A 15,694-nucleotide genomic window follows, 5' to 3' on the forward strand; every position below is an offset into this window, starting at 1 on the left:
CTATGAGAGAATAGGTGTTGACAGAGTCAGCACTGCTGTATTTTTAAGCTTGCCTGAGGCAACATAGCTGGCATTGAAGTTAAGCTTGGCATTTTTTCACCCTGTCCCTCCTCCCTTCAGCCCAAGTGAATGCTCACTTCATCAGTGAGAAACACAACTGACTTGCCTGCCAGATGCAACAGAGATCCATGAATTCACATCTATTCTGCAGATTTGTGTTTCATTCAGATTGTCAATACTTTGACTTCACTTGTTCGTGTAGTAGTGTTAAGGGGTAAAAATCTGAAGCTGGGCATGTGCCACTAATTCAGAAAGGCATATTTGTTGGTGATACACTCATCAGAACCTGTGTGGATTGCCTTTCTGCTATAATGAAAAATAGCTCTTTAACTTTGAGATTTAAAACCTTAAAAATGTACAGAATAAGATTTTTACAATTCATCTTTGACGGTAACGAGTGTGCACTTTTTAAAACACTTTGGAGTCACATAAGAATAACATTAGTGCTTTAAAAATCTCAAGATGAGAAATGTAAGTCCTTTTTTCTTTTTATTTTAAATCTTTTTTTTTCCTCTAGCATTTTACGATGGGATAATGAGACAGATGTCTCTCAACTGGAAGGACATTTTGACATTGTTATGTGTGCTGACTGGTAAGTACATAAAAATCATAAAACTCATGTTAGAAAAATAGCTTTGCTGGAGTAATTGTACTGTGCTGCTTGCTGATGGCTAAGCAAAGTCAACAAATGAAGCACAAAGCCACCTTAACCTCAACAAATTAATATTCATCTCCATGTGACAGTTATAAGGTAGTCTTCTATCACACAGTAACTTCTACCACATTATTTCCCAAAGATTGATTTTGAGAAGCATTTCCATTTTCTGGAATTGCCTCTGTTTCATGCTTGACGTATCAGTAAATGGACGACTTAGGCAAATTGCAAATAATTATGGCTCAGTGAGGAACAGTCTGGAGAAAAGGGAGTTTATCAACACAAACAGCTCAATTAGCTTACTTCTTAGGAAAGATCTGACTATTGATATAAGGGGATATATTTTTTGCTCCCTGGAATGTCTTTCCAAGGAAAAAGAGATTTTCAAACCTTTTTCCCCACCACCACATTCTGTTCCTTAAATCAATTTGGCATCAATATTTGTAGATATAGGCTTTATATTATTTACACAGGAATATGTTAATTATAAGATAATTCATAGTAAGGAAAATAAGAGTACTGCACTTAATTTATGAAAAGGTAGAAACATGTTGCACTATGGTGGATTGTTTAATAATTTATGCAAATAGATTTGATTATTGACACAACCCTTTTCTGATACTGCATTTGCAGGATTGTGCTGTGCTATATTTGCTGTGTGCTAGCTTTAAAAATGGTACATTATTAATAATTTGTGTTATAAAAATGTAGACAGTGTAAAAAAAAGAGCTGTGCAAATTTTATTTAGGAGAGTAGATATTTTTAAACAAATCTGTTTTCCCTTCATGGATATTTGCTCTTGACCCTTTAAATGTCTACAGCAGAAAAAGAGCTGTTTATGTTTTGTGACACGTAACTGTTGTGAGAAACCAAATTCTGAAAAAACGGTCTTGCTAGGACAGCTCAGTTCAGCAAATTTCTGTACCTTATTAAAAAATAGTTAAAGGAAAAAGCAAAGAGAAGTATGAAGCTGTCTATTGTCTTTTTAAACAATGTTCTTTTTTAAGTGGCTTCTTATAAAATATTCCCCTAAAGCTTTTTTTTTTCCCCTTTCATATTTTTCAAACTCTTCTTATTTCAGAAAAGTTATTGGTTTTGTATAGCACTGGAGAAAGTGTATTTAGCGATCTTTTTGCCATTTTCTAATACCTATTTGTTGACAGAATGCAACAGTGCTTTGTTTCTCTTAGCATTTAATTTGTGAAAAGTTCTTTGTTCCCAAAAAGGACAGAGGAGGGTTTCTAACTAATCGCTGATAATGTGCCTCAGAGATGCATCATCTGATTAAAATAAGGAGCTAAACAACACCATATGATTTCAGCAAGTAATTTAGTAAATGCCTTCCTCACCAAATATTAGAATGGATACTCCAGGTTTCATTGCACAGATGAAGTTAATGCTGGACAGGATTAGATCAGATTAAGTATGAAAGTCAGATCAGAGTGCTGGCGGACATGAGCAGGAGGGCAGCAGTCTTCTCGGAGGCTTAGACAAGGCTCACATATGGATGTTCTCCAGATTATGTGGGTGAAGCAAGGTCTTGCCAAGAGATTTAGAGTTAAATTTGTTCTTCACACAAATATCAAAACAACCTGGCTGTGCCTTCTCTTGTATTCTTGATACTCACACCATGTCATCCTATTTGTGCTGGGAGTACAACAGAGTGGAGCAAGACTTAAGTTGTTTTTTTCAGTAATATTCGTGCCTAATACTCCTCCCAGTCTGTTTGGAAATAGTGTAGTTTCTTTAGGAAACAAAGAATCAAACATGACAGGTAAAATACATAATGTATTTGCAATCCCTGCATTTTGTACATATATTTTGAAGCACTTAAGATGCAGGTAAGTGTATAAATATTTATAGATTTCTAAAAAATAAATAGAAATGTGCAGGTTCGCTTAAAGTATTTGGTTTTATACACAAATTATCTGCATTTTCTTATTGCAGGTGCCCATATATATATAGTTTAATAAGCATGAAAATCCCTTCATTGTTTGTTTCTTTTAGAAATCATTCTTTTAGTTATGGACACTAGGTTTTCTGGTACATGAAAAGGCTGGGGAAAGAAATGTTCCATGCTTTATCAAACTCAAATCATCTTTTCATTTTCATGTACTTCTCTTCCGAGATATAGAATCGGTTTGAGAACAGTTGGCAGGATTTTTGCTCTCTGAATTTTTTGGGCTACCATTGAAGAGGAAAAAGAAAAATCCCTTTTCTTCTAACTCCTCGGCTGAAACCTGAAGTATGCAGTGATAAAAACAGATAGAATAGATTGCATTTAGTTTAACACCATCATATAGCTCACTGTCAGTCAATAAAATCTGAGATTAGAACAGAGAACTAAAAAGCAAAAAATCGGAGTTCGAATATTAGGTACATGGATAAATTTTTATTGAAGTATTTCCAGCAAGGGTGATATTGTCTGATTCTCTGAATAGCTAACCAGTGGTACTGCTTGATCCCATTTACATGAAAACAAGCTCTATTCATAAACATATTCCAAATCCACATGGAGATTCAAGGAAAAATGTACATGATTACAGCAAGCAGGGATATGTTTATATTCATATATTTACAGTCAGACTTTCATAAACCTTGTGTGCAGGAGTGGAAAATAAGTTATTTCCCAGAACAAACAGTCTATTAGTTAACAGCTAAATTTAGTAGCTCAACTAGATTATAAAATAAATAAGAGGCAAACTGTGAAAGCTAGCCATTATTTAACCATTCAGGATTTTGACAATAAAAATAGTTTCATGGTTCAGCAGGTCCGAAATAATTTGTAAAATTGTAAAATGTCAACTATGAGATAAAAATAATAAGAAAAAAATCTTGGTGAGGCTACACCTGGAAGGAGGATACAGTGAAAAAATACTGAAATAACAGAATCTTTAAAGCATATCCACCCATCTCATATTTTTGAGGGGGAATTTTAAGGCCAGGTGAGGGCTCCCAGAATTTTTGACTTTCATTTGACCTACACTTGTGGATATTAAGTCATACAGGTGCTGGAATTGTGAGTATGAATAGAAGAGGCGAAATAACAGATGCCTCTATTGACAGGCCAAAACAAAGACTCTTCCACAGCTCTTGTGAGCCTCAAATTTCTTATTATTAAAATAGCGTATGTACTTTCCTTTATTGAGAAAAAAATTTCTGAGATTTTTAATCCGAAGACAGAGTCAAAGCCAGTAGGACTGAGACAATAAAAAAATCTTTATCTTTTACTTTATTGTAAAACAAGTTTTCACAAATAATTTAATGTAGAGGTGGTATAAGGTTTTATACCCCCATATTGTTGGAAATGCATAATATTTATTCTTTACTTACAATGATTCTATTCTTAAAGTTTGGCACATGCATAAGTGTTCACACGACAGAGGCCAGGGGGAGCTATCCCACATTACTTTCACTGCTGAGATTTTTGCTGAAGTCATGGGGAGTTATGTCTTCACCAGGAATGTGGAACTGAACTGAAAGTATTCTTTAAATACCTTACAATACCTTATTTTGTCTCTGTTAGTTTATTGCCAGAATGCAGTAAGGCCTCTGTCCTTCTTCCATTTAAACTTATTATTCCTTTTAGGCCTGATTTCTTGCACACACTTTCAAGTGCATTGGAACCTGACCACATGGAAGTAAGGGTTTTTTTCAGTTCGTGTCACCCATGTAGTTGAAGGCGAACAAAAGGATAAATGACTCTACACATTAAACACTACACATTTAATAGTGTCTGAAGTACACCTGTAAACCCAGGTCCTTTAACAATTGCAAAGCATGCAAAAAGAAAAATAAATTCAGCATAAAACAAATACCACCATGAAGCAAACTGAGAATCTACTTGGGTTTTTTATTTGTTTCCTTGTGACTTACTGTTACTTCTGCACAGTTTTGGTATAAACTTTCTTTTTTTTTTTTATGGTAATTTAAAATGTAAAAAAAAAAAAAAAAATAAGAGAGAAGAGAGGTGACAAGGTTGCCTGCCTGTTCATCAAGATTTCACAGGTTAAGAGCATTGCCTAAACAAAGACCAAATCATCAACTGTGTTCTCACCTCTCTACTACTGTGATTCAAAACTTCCTTGCTGACCCAAGAAAACCTTGCTATTCCTGTCCTGAGCTACTGCTTTCGCAGTGTCCTCACTACATAAACATGAGATATTACCACTAAAGTAATGGCAAGCTAAGCCAAATTTGAACTGAGGTGTGAGAACTGAGTGTGAATGGTTTGGAACAATACATTATCTAATTTTACTGAGTGGTTCACAGAATCACAGAATTGTTAGGGTTGGAAGTGACCTCTGGAGATCATCTAGTCCAACGCCCCTGCCGAGGCAGGGTCACTTAGAGCAGTTTACACAGGAACATGTGTGCTGTGAGCTTCGAAGGATGCTTTTGGGTACATTTTCAGTAGGCTGTGGTAATAATTAGTCATACAAATTCTACTGGTAAGAGAGATTGCGTGACTAAATCCCCTTGCGTGGGCCAAATCCTGTGCTGTTCCTGTCTGCAGCATAGATTATCTAATAACTTCTTCAGGATTTTCCTTATTCAAAGCATCCCCTGACTCAGGTGGAGGATAGAGATGTTTCCTGGAGTCACTGCATTGCATTAACACTGCTTCCAGTCTTCTCTGCTCCTTCTGGTCACAGTGTATGGCTCACAGAGCAACAGTTTGGAAATCACAATATCAAACTGTGTTCGATTAAGTAGGTCGTGTCCCAGGGACAGGCCTTTTGGAGGGCAGGGACAACTTGGGGCAACTGTCTCAGGTTATCTAGGTTTCCTAAGGTAAGAGGGCTAAGAGTCTACCTCCCATACCACCAAAATGTCAGCCGGGGTTGGACAGAAAAGGTATTATTGAAGTTGTCTAATCTAGCAGGTCATGTAACCCTTTAGAGTTCTCACACACTCAGTTCACAGTTTTGGTGGACAAAGGCCTGTAGTTCTCATTGTGAAGGAACAAGATTGGTAGCAGCAGTTGTGCCCCTATCTCATTGTAAGAAGAGAGAATGGTATTCAGGTCCATGAAAAAGAGATTTTAACACTGGTAAGCTGCCCCAAGATTGTGTTTCCACTACACTGCTATCAATAATAAAAATAGTATAAATGCACTTTTCATTTGGAATGTACTTCTGTTTACACAGGATCCCAGGAAGTCTTAAATGTGTGAGTATTTGTGATGATGTGGAAGAAAATTAATTACTTTTAGCTATTCTTTTGGGAGAGTGATCATGTATTCCACTTCTTCTGCGGGTGGTTAAGTTCCCAGTGAAGTAGTGTCTTAGGACATCTATCTGTATAGGGATCAACCTGAGGTGAATGTCATTAAAACACCCAAGAGACATCAGATATAAGAGCTGCTCTTTCAATGAATTAAATTTAACTCACATTTTTTCAATAAGCTTCTTCCAGTAAGATGAATCAAGGCTGAGGGGTAACCATCATGCCAATTGCACAAGTTTAAATTTTCTTGTGAGCCAGGCTATCAGAGAAGCTGATAGCTAGTACTTCATATTCTTGAGAAGAAATTCAGAAGGTCATACTTCTCTATTAAATGTTCTTTAAGATGTGTGTGGATACCCATTCTACCATATTTTCTCAACAATATGAGGCTCTGCCAGTTTTTACGGATGAAATTTGGTCACATAAAGTTTTCTTATAGACTTGTTTGTTTGTTTATTCCCCAGTAGCAAAAATTCACAGCTCTTACACAGCTACTTGACTCTATGATATGTAATATTATATTCTCCTTGGTAGCTGTGGAGTGTCTAAATATCCACACAACTTCTGTTCTTGATGAGAGGGCTGTTGTTGACAGATTACTTTCTTTCTCTTCAGAGTTTCCATATATTCTTCATGTTCTTTTAGAATTTCTAACCTGGAAAAAAAATTACCTACATCTTTTCAGAAAAGAAGTTTGAGCATAAAGGGAAGGGGAGTATAGGGAAAAAACCTTAGAGAATGGACAAAATGCCATGTAGTGTTAAACTTGAACTTGATACAGCTGGGAAGCAGTTTTATTACAGAGAAAATGTGGGGGAAGAAAAAAAGAAGAAAAAAAAAATCACATTATCTGTGGCCTGCTTGATAGAGTTTCTTATCTGAATCACCAATATAAATGCAGCCCACAGTAGTAAGGACTGAAAGGCATCAGTTGCTATCAGATGGTTGTTCACTAACCATTGTAAATGCACTCATCCACAGTAACTACATGTCCACAAATATCTAGTCAAGAGTGATTGGCACCCTGGTTGCCACTATTAGTATATACATTAAGGTACTGAGGGGCATGAAGAATGAATTATCCCCTCAAATCATGAGGTAATCACACCAAAATAGGGCTGAGCGTGTTGGCAACATTGCATGGGAAAATTGACTCTGCTGCTATCCTTGCGGGACCCATGCTGGAGATGAAGGATTGCACTCTTGAGAGATGACAACTCTGTACAATCTGGGCCATTGTATTTGAACAGTGTTTGAGAGAGAGAGAGGGTAAGATCCTTTAAATCTTTATGGGGATAGACAGAGATAGATATATAAATATAACAAATATGCATAATAAGTAAGAATTAATGCCAAAACTGTGAAGGTAAAAGGAAAAAAAATACCCTTAATAGTAACACCTGAAACACAATAGAAAACACTTTTAAAAACTTCCAGTCCCCTTGTATAAAAAACCATGTAAAATGCTAACTTTTTATATTGATCCTCATTTCTGATACAGTACTATTTTAATAGCTAGCATGTATGATCAGTGAATTTCAGCTATATAAAGAGCAGTTTCATGTTATTAATTTAGCTTTGGTTTAGATTGTATTTCATGTTATGTATTTCTAATGTTAAAAGAGCCTGCACTGGATAGAAATATAAACCACAGTTTCTCTTTTACAGCATTGTGTAAACATATGTAATTAGCCTTGTACTTATCTGCATTAGTATCATTAGAATTGAAAACCCATTTTAATCTGGATTCTGTTCTCTTCTCAATGTCAGCCTGTTTCTGGACCGGTACAGAGCTAGCCTTGTTGATGCAATAAAGAGATTACTCCAACCCAGTGTAAGTATGTTTCTATTTTCTCCTGAACACTGGCTTCAGAATAATTAGTCTGTGCACAATGATTGAGAGAGTAATGGAATGGCAGGATTAATGTCATGTAATACTTTAATACTTATTATGTCCAACTTCAATTGAGTCTTCTAATCTATCAGATTCTTTCCTAATCATAAACTAGGAAACTTCTTATACTTGGCCTTCTGATAAGGAACACAGTGGGTAGTAAAATAAATGAAACCGCTTCAAAGATAGCGTCAGATTATTTTTATCAAAGCGTTTCTCAAGTATTTTCCTTTGATAATAATGTCTTCATATTAAAGTAAAATACAGTATTGAAAGTTTTTATGTTGGCTTCTGTCATTTTTAATCCCTTCAATTGTAACCTTTGTCATTGTGTATTTATTTATTCTGAAAGAATATTTTTTCTTTTCATTTATGTTTATTTAAATAAAAAAACCCTTATACATATACTGTGGCTTAAAATATTTTTCCATTGATTAAGCTCTGTGTTTACATGTTTTATACCTTAGAAAATAGCGAAATTGTGCTCTTCATAAAATGATTATATGTTCTACGAGTGTCACTCAGGAAATATTTTATTGATCTAAATCTGTTAGTTTGTTTAAATCAGAGAGACCTACAGGCAAAAAAAAAATCTGGTATATGCATATATAAAATATATATATTATATCTATAATCTCAAATCTCAAAAAAAATGGAAGACAGCAAAATGAGAAAAGGAGAAAATATGAAGTAATTGGTCTAAGTAGGAGTTTGAGACAGGAATTTTCTCCCTCATGGTTAACATCCAAATCTTCCAATAAAGTAAACTTTCCATTTCAAAATAAAAGTATTTCCTGCTAGCAATGCATTCTCCGAATTTTATTTAAAATTTGTATTGTACTTTTTGTACAAGAGATTTTCTCTGTAAAAGAAATAGAAGACCCAAACATGCAAAGGCTTAAGAAACTGAGTCATTTTAGTAATGTTAGTAATCCCATTCTTTGCTTAGAGTGATCAGGTTTCTATTCTTGGTTCTATCATAGACTTTCCTGAGTGACCTAAGGCAAGTTACTTAAGACTGAATTATTTTAATGAGCTGTGGGGCAAAGCTGCCAGGAAGACAGGAGACAGTAGCCACCCTGAGGAAAAGGTTACCCAGATATTTCTGTCAGTGGCAAGTAAGAAAAGGTTAAGCAGCTCCTGCCCAGAGTGACGCGTTCTGAATTTTATGATGTACCAATGTTTGTCCAAGTGCAATAATTTTTGGAACCACAGGTGATCTGGAACACAAAGTTGATCCCAGTTAAAAAAAATACAAAAAGATTTTTTTTTCAGACCAGATCCATGTAAGAAACTGGTTCTTCAGGTATTCCCATAGGCCACTGTACTGGCTCCATGGAAGGACACTGGGGAAGAAAAGCATGAGTGGCAAGAAAAGTGTAGAAGAGATGCACTGGTAACTGTGACCTGGTTGGAGCCTCTGGCTGGAGTGGAAGAAGAGCTGTTAGTTGCTTTCTCTCCTGCTTATAGTTAAACATGGTCTGGTGTTCTGTAGTGCCAAAAACACATATACACATATGTCTGTATATGCATACACAGACACACATTCTTTAGCTGGGCTGATTAGCCAACCAGAGAATTTGATTTAAAAGGCAAGGTGGCCTGAATTTTAAGTAGTGTTGCCATCTAGGCAACAATCTAGATAATTTAGGAATTGTTAACCTGAATTTAAACTAAAACTGGCCTGACTTTTTCTTTTTAACTCCAGTCAGTTTATTCAAATTCATTACTAGCCTTTGTTTTTCAGGGCATATGAGCTACGGTCTGTATGAACATAGGTGGAGTAAAGGGAGATGGCTTTTTGTTGCCTGTCTTCCTAGTCTTGCTTTCTTTAGCACGTTGTGATTAATAGCATAGCCTGTATTAATAGCATAACATTTATTTGCTGTGCATTTTAGGCCATGGTTCCTATTTCTTATCAGCAAAGCTAGCTTAAGAAATTCTTGCTCCTTGCAGGAATTTCTGCTGCAGAGTTTTGGACCACTATCCAAACTGTATTTTTAACTAAACTCAGTTGCCTAATCCACTTTATGAATGGCTATATGGATGGATATCCATTTATGGCATGGCCTTGCAAATTACTGTAATTCATAACTAAGAGGACAGCAAACTGTGGGGTAGAAGTTGGGAGTACAGGCACCTTAAATGAGCTCTTTTGTCCAAAAATTACATGTTCAACAGAGATGCCTTCAAGCATATGCTTTCGTGGTTTGAAAGACCCAAATAAAAGCGTATACTCATTTGAGATCCCAAAAGAAAATACAGTCACAAGTACAAAATAGTTATCGATTTTACTGTTCTTGTTAACCTGTATAAATCTAAGGATAACACCAGAGGACACTTTACTAAATGACACTATACTTGGGCTTTTAAAGGAAAAATAAATTAATAGTGAACTCATTTACCAGTTGCAATAATTAAGAATAGCTTATGGGCATTAGTTTATGCCCAAGCTGAGGCATAAACTTCTTCGATTAAGTTCACTCTTCTACATTAATTATTTTGTCTCAAATTTAGAAGTTGCATTTCCTTTTTGGTTTAGAAGAGTCTGGGGAAAATAATAACCAACAATACCATAGGAAAAAGTGGAGTAAGCAGAAAATTACAGGTATCCTTGCAAAAATTTCTTGAAGAAATTCAGAACACATAATCTATTCTTAGTGCTAGTTTAAAATTCATCTGTGGTATTTCCTTTTTCATTAAGGATGTTATTTGTGGCTATTAGAATCCTTATGGCACATCCTTCTGATGTGTTTTGGGTAACTTTTTGGTTGCCTTGGCACAGGACTGGTTATTTCAGTCATCTGATTCATAGTATTGACCCCATGGACAGTTGTATTGGCATAGGAAGACAGGACCAAAAATTCACAGAGGCAGAAATAAGCAGTTCACAGAGTTACTGAGGGCTGAAATTTCTATCTGAATTTGTCACAGAGGCAGATGTCACCTGTAAACCCATTCAAAGAATTAGGCATGGAAATTCTACATCAAACAAATTTACCTTGAATGGCTGTATTTTATTTCTTTAAAGCTACTTGAATTGATATGCCAACATTTAGTTTTATTTTTTATATCATTAAAATATACTTTAAATTTCAATCTCAGAATAACCTTTTTTTTTTTTTTTTGCATATTTCCCTGATTAAGAACAGTTTTTTGTCAAGGCTTTGATTCTTCTGAGGCCTATCCATTCAAAATCCCAGTGAAGTCAATGGGATGCTGTTGAGCTGTGATTAGTATCAGCAAGTAAGACTGCATTTAATGATGATGATGAGTAAACTTGGTCATAGTCACATCCAAAATATGAATGCTTGTCCCATTGTCTTATTGTAGCATTTTACTGACCCTTCAAACTATTATAACTGACATTTTGCTCTGAATTTTGTTCCCAAATTTAATGGAAATATTTTCCCAGCTGAGGAAAGGCCATTTTGAACTTTAAACCTCATCCTTTAAACATTATCCCAGGAGATACTTTTGAATTAGAATTAAACTTGGGATAGCCAATGAAGAATAGAACCAGGACAGTGGTCTACTTTTTTTATTGTACAGTAACCAAGAAATGAAAAACACACATGAAATTCACATTTCTTTTATAATTGGAAATGTGAATGAAGCCCTACAACAGGTAGCAGAATCACAGAGATCAGGCAGTTGACAAAAAAGTTTTTCGACCCAGATTATTATAGACCAGAATTGAACACCAGTTTTGAGATTATTGTGGTATTAAACTTTAATCATGATTTCTTGTTTTTTATCAGTGAGGGCAAGAGCCTCAAGTATTTTAGATGCACACTAAAGTCAACAGATGAATGGGTTTTTACACTAAGGAGCTGGCCAAAAGTAACTGTGTAATGATTTCCATAAAAGGCCATTCCCCTTTTTTGAAGTTATTTCTAGATTTTCTCTCTGGGTTTAAGAGATATTTCATACGGATATTTTGTACATTCTATTTTACTGTATTTCTCTTTCAAATTTAATTGGAAGTAGTCTACAGAGAACATGAGAAGGAATGACCACATGGACTGTTGACTCCAAATGTGAAGGTGTGCTGCTGTCTGAGCACTGCTTCCTCATCAGAACTGCTGGATCAGTGACCAATGTAGAGTGTGCAGCCTCCTTTCATGAGGTTTAGTCATATCTGAGGTCCCCATGAATCATGTAGTCAGTAAGCCCTGGGTGAAGGACATGTGATCATTACAGTGATCATAGGGATGAGGGACTCAGAGAAGTCTCATCCTTCTTATGCCAGGAAGAGTCTCTGCAGAACAGCATTCTGGGGAGCTTGAGATGGCAGCAGGAGGAGGAGGTTTCCCAGCTGAAGGCTCCCTTTGCTGCCCACTTCTGTTTGATGACATTAAAGCGTGCCAGGGATATGAGGGAACCGAATGTGAATTTCCTGTGTTTAATGTTTTTCATCCTGAGCTGAGCCTATATTCAGACCTAGCATTTACATAAGCAATTCCAGTGCCTTCAACAAGAGTTACACCCCTTTGCACCTCATATTTAGCCATAGAGTTAAAGTTACAGCTACATAAATGAACAGAAGTTGAGTTGCTTTAGATATTGCCATAAATCTCCTTTGTGCTTAAATTTCCCGTGAGAAAGATGAGGATAACAGTACTTCCCTATCTCACAGAGAGATGTTGTGAGAATAAATATAGTGCTGTGGTATTAATGGTTGGAATCTTTTAAGTACACATTGGTACGGTATGTATTGATGTAGTGTTTTTATTGCTGTTTCACTGTGCATTATTTTGGTGTACATATGCATGTGTGAGACACAGATTTGTTTCCTATTCTTCTCTCTAAGTATCTGTGTCAGCGTTGTAACTGTCCTGAATTCCTATTGAAATTCTCTGTACTGATCACCCTTTTCCTGTGGTATACAGATTACGTTTTCTCAAGCTAAATATACTTCTACAGCATCTAATCCTTTTATAATTTTTTAGTTCCCTGAAAACATTTTTTGTCTTTTCAGTTGATTACAGCACCTCACAAATTAGTCTTAGCTCTCATTAACATAAAAGTTAAATACAGGAACTCACAGTAAACTTTGTGGCTCCCCTCAGTGTGATATGCTGTTGGCTGATATTAACCTTTGTTTACAACTCTTTAACCACTTTTCTTTCCATGTGACAGAACACAGAATTCAGCCAATTAGAATTAATTATTTTTGCAAATAAGATTTTGAGAGTTGCTCTATCAAGTAGGTTAGGTTTTGGGCAAGTACTTTTGCACAGGGTGTCTAAAATATATATGGGTTCGAAGTACAGTCATTTTTGTTTTCTTAAATACAGAAGGATGAACAAAAAATTAGGTAATGGACCATAATATGTTGCCTGGGCATCATAAATGGCCTGATCATCTTGCAAGAACCTGAATTAGTATTCAAGAACATTAATTCCTGCTTTAAATGCAATTTACCACTTTAAGGTCAAATTTAGTTGCACTGCTCAGGTAGTTTAAAATATCTTTGAAAAATTAATGATCAGGTCTGATTGGCCTCCCATTTGCCTTATTTTATACTGTTGTAATTCCACTGACAGTGAATGGGAGGTAGTCTTCTATGTGTGAGAGAGAAAAAAGAAAATCATTATTTACAGTCTATGTGTCGTCATGAGCTAACAAATGGATTTTTCATTGAGTGTATGTTTTGTATGCTTTTTCTGTTTTATTTTGGTAATCCACAGACATCATTATTATATGAAAAGAGGCAGTTGGGAGTTTTCTAAAGGAAATATTTATTTATTACTTTCTAGATTGCATTTGTTTAATCACAGAAATCTTGCATATTTTGAACAATTACTTGTTACCATATTTTAGTATTTTACCAAGAGAACAATTGACTTTTCCAGCTTAAGCATATTAAAAGCTTAGTCAGGTGCATGTTATATCTGGTTCCCTTCCAGTTTTAAAAATGTATAAGTTCTCTTTTTAATGTTCCAGGGAAAAGCAATGGTATTTGCTCCACGCCGAGGGAATACTTTAAACCAGTTTTGCAATCTAGCTGAAAAAGCTGGTTTCTCTATCCAAAGACATGAAAATTATGATGAACACATTTCGAACTTCCACTCCAAGGTTAGTTTTCTGCTCGTGTTAGATAACACTTTAATCCGCATTGCATTTTGAAGAGATCATGGTCCTTTTGGCAGGTAACCTAAATGTTTGATTAAAGTACTCCTTAGGTGTGCTGTTTCTGAACAGCTATTTTTGTATCTGATTATTTTGTGTGGAAGAGCCATCCTTTATCTCTGCATGTCTAGAAGAGTTTTGCAGAAGCACCTCCTGTTTACCCTTTTCATTCATAGGAATCTAATTTATGAGAGTCTTCTCTTGTTGTTGTTAGCTACCTATAAGTATACAGCACACTAGCATTTACATTTTAATAAAAAGCTTGCAACTTTTAAATAGGTTAAATACTGAAATGGACTGAAATAAATAGGAGGTGAATGTCTAATTGTATCATATCGTACCGTAAATCCTTATCTCTGGCTGCTTTATGGCTGGGTCAGTTGGCAGCTTCAAACTGCTAAATCTCATACAGAATTTCACAGTTGTGGGGTTATATGTCAGATCGAGGCGCTACAAGATTTAGGTCAAAAGCACTTATCTGAGCGTGATTTCTAAGCTTGCTTACATAAAGCTACTGTTATCAGTCCCCTTCTTTATTATTTATAAGTATGGAGTAATACAGGACATGAAGAGGAAGGTGCTTCACAGGAAACTTTTTAGGAATTTCTTATTTTCCTGTGTAGAAGTGCTTATCAAAATCATATTTATTACTTGCAGCTCTGAGATCTCTCTTTCATACCTTAAAGAAATCCACTGTTGGAGGTCCATGTGACCTTAGACCTAACCTCTTGCAATTTTCTAAGAATCGCTCTTGGAAAGTATAGACATGTTCAAAATTGAAGTGACATGCTTTTTTTTTTTTATTTAACACCATATGATAGAAATCAGATTATGCTAAAAAAATATGCATGCAATGTTGTAAATATATATTTTAATGTTTATATTACCATTTTTGTGTTTATCTTAATATTTAGTGTTTTGTATAATTTTAATGTTTATATTAATTTTATATTTAATAAAGACTCCCACTAAAGCTATGTGCACATAAAATCACTTGATTTCATTGTTCAGGTAGGTTTGAATCTGGTCACACAAAACCCCCCAAAATTTCAGTCATTGTTCATCTACCACCTTGACTTTAAATCACATAAAATGATATAAATGTGAGGCCCAATATGATGGATGTTTTATTTGCCTCCACCTGAAAAAGGGCATGATTTTGATTATGTTGTTTCATGGTGGTAGTTCTCTTTCATTATCCACTGCATCCAAATCAGCTCTGCGGCAGTGAAATGCAAGAGTAATAGTTGTTATCTTGGTCCAAGAGATGGGTCTAAAATGATAGAGTAGATTATTTTACTTAGAAAACAAATGTATTCTATCTTCCTCTGCTTATGAGTCCACTACAGTCCTTATAATGGTGACCATAGAAAAGACCTATCTGAAGTAGCTTTAAATTAAGTAGTTCTGGAAATGCCAATCATTTTACTGCAGTATTTTTAGGTACAAGCTGTGAAATGTAAGATGCACACAAACTTGAAGAGGGTAATGCCCAGTTTCATTAGTTTAAATCCAGTTTGGGAATGTTTTTTCTCCACTGTAATCACAGCTGTGAAAACGTTGTTCCTTGTTTTTCCTTCATCTGTCTCCTTTTGGCTTGAGAAAAAAAATATCCCAAAGAGAGATTACTGTTCAGTTTAACATGTGTGCTAACTCGTGACACCTGATGCAGTCAAGAATAACTTTTTGTTCATTTTTAATTTTTTTTGAACAGAGGCACT

At 35.4% G+C, this 15,694-nt stretch overlaps 1 protein-coding gene across 1 annotated transcript in view; it reads left to right on the forward strand.

Moving 5' to 3' along the window:
- Positions 1 to 15,694, forward strand: part of CAMKMT (calmodulin-lysine N-methyltransferase) — a 217,873-nt gene that overhangs the window by 194,932 nt on the left and 7,247 nt on the right. Inside the window, exons 8-10 of the mRNA XM_027723390.2 lie at positions 578 to 652; positions 7,715 to 7,778; positions 13,788 to 13,919. Coding sequence (XP_027579191.1) covers positions 578 to 652; positions 7,715 to 7,778; positions 13,788 to 13,919 — 271 coding nt within the window. The remainder of the gene's footprint in view (positions 1 to 577; positions 653 to 7,714; positions 7,779 to 13,787; positions 13,920 to 15,694) is intronic.

This window comes from Pipra filicauda, unplaced genomic scaffold (genome assembly GCF_003945595.2).
Source record: "Pipra filicauda isolate LSUMZ 115617 unplaced genomic scaffold, ASM394559v2 scaffold51_size4534324_pilon, whole genome shotgun sequence".
In the NCBI taxonomy this organism is placed as follows: domain Eukaryota; kingdom Metazoa; phylum Chordata; class Aves; order Passeriformes; family Pipridae; genus Pipra; species Pipra filicauda.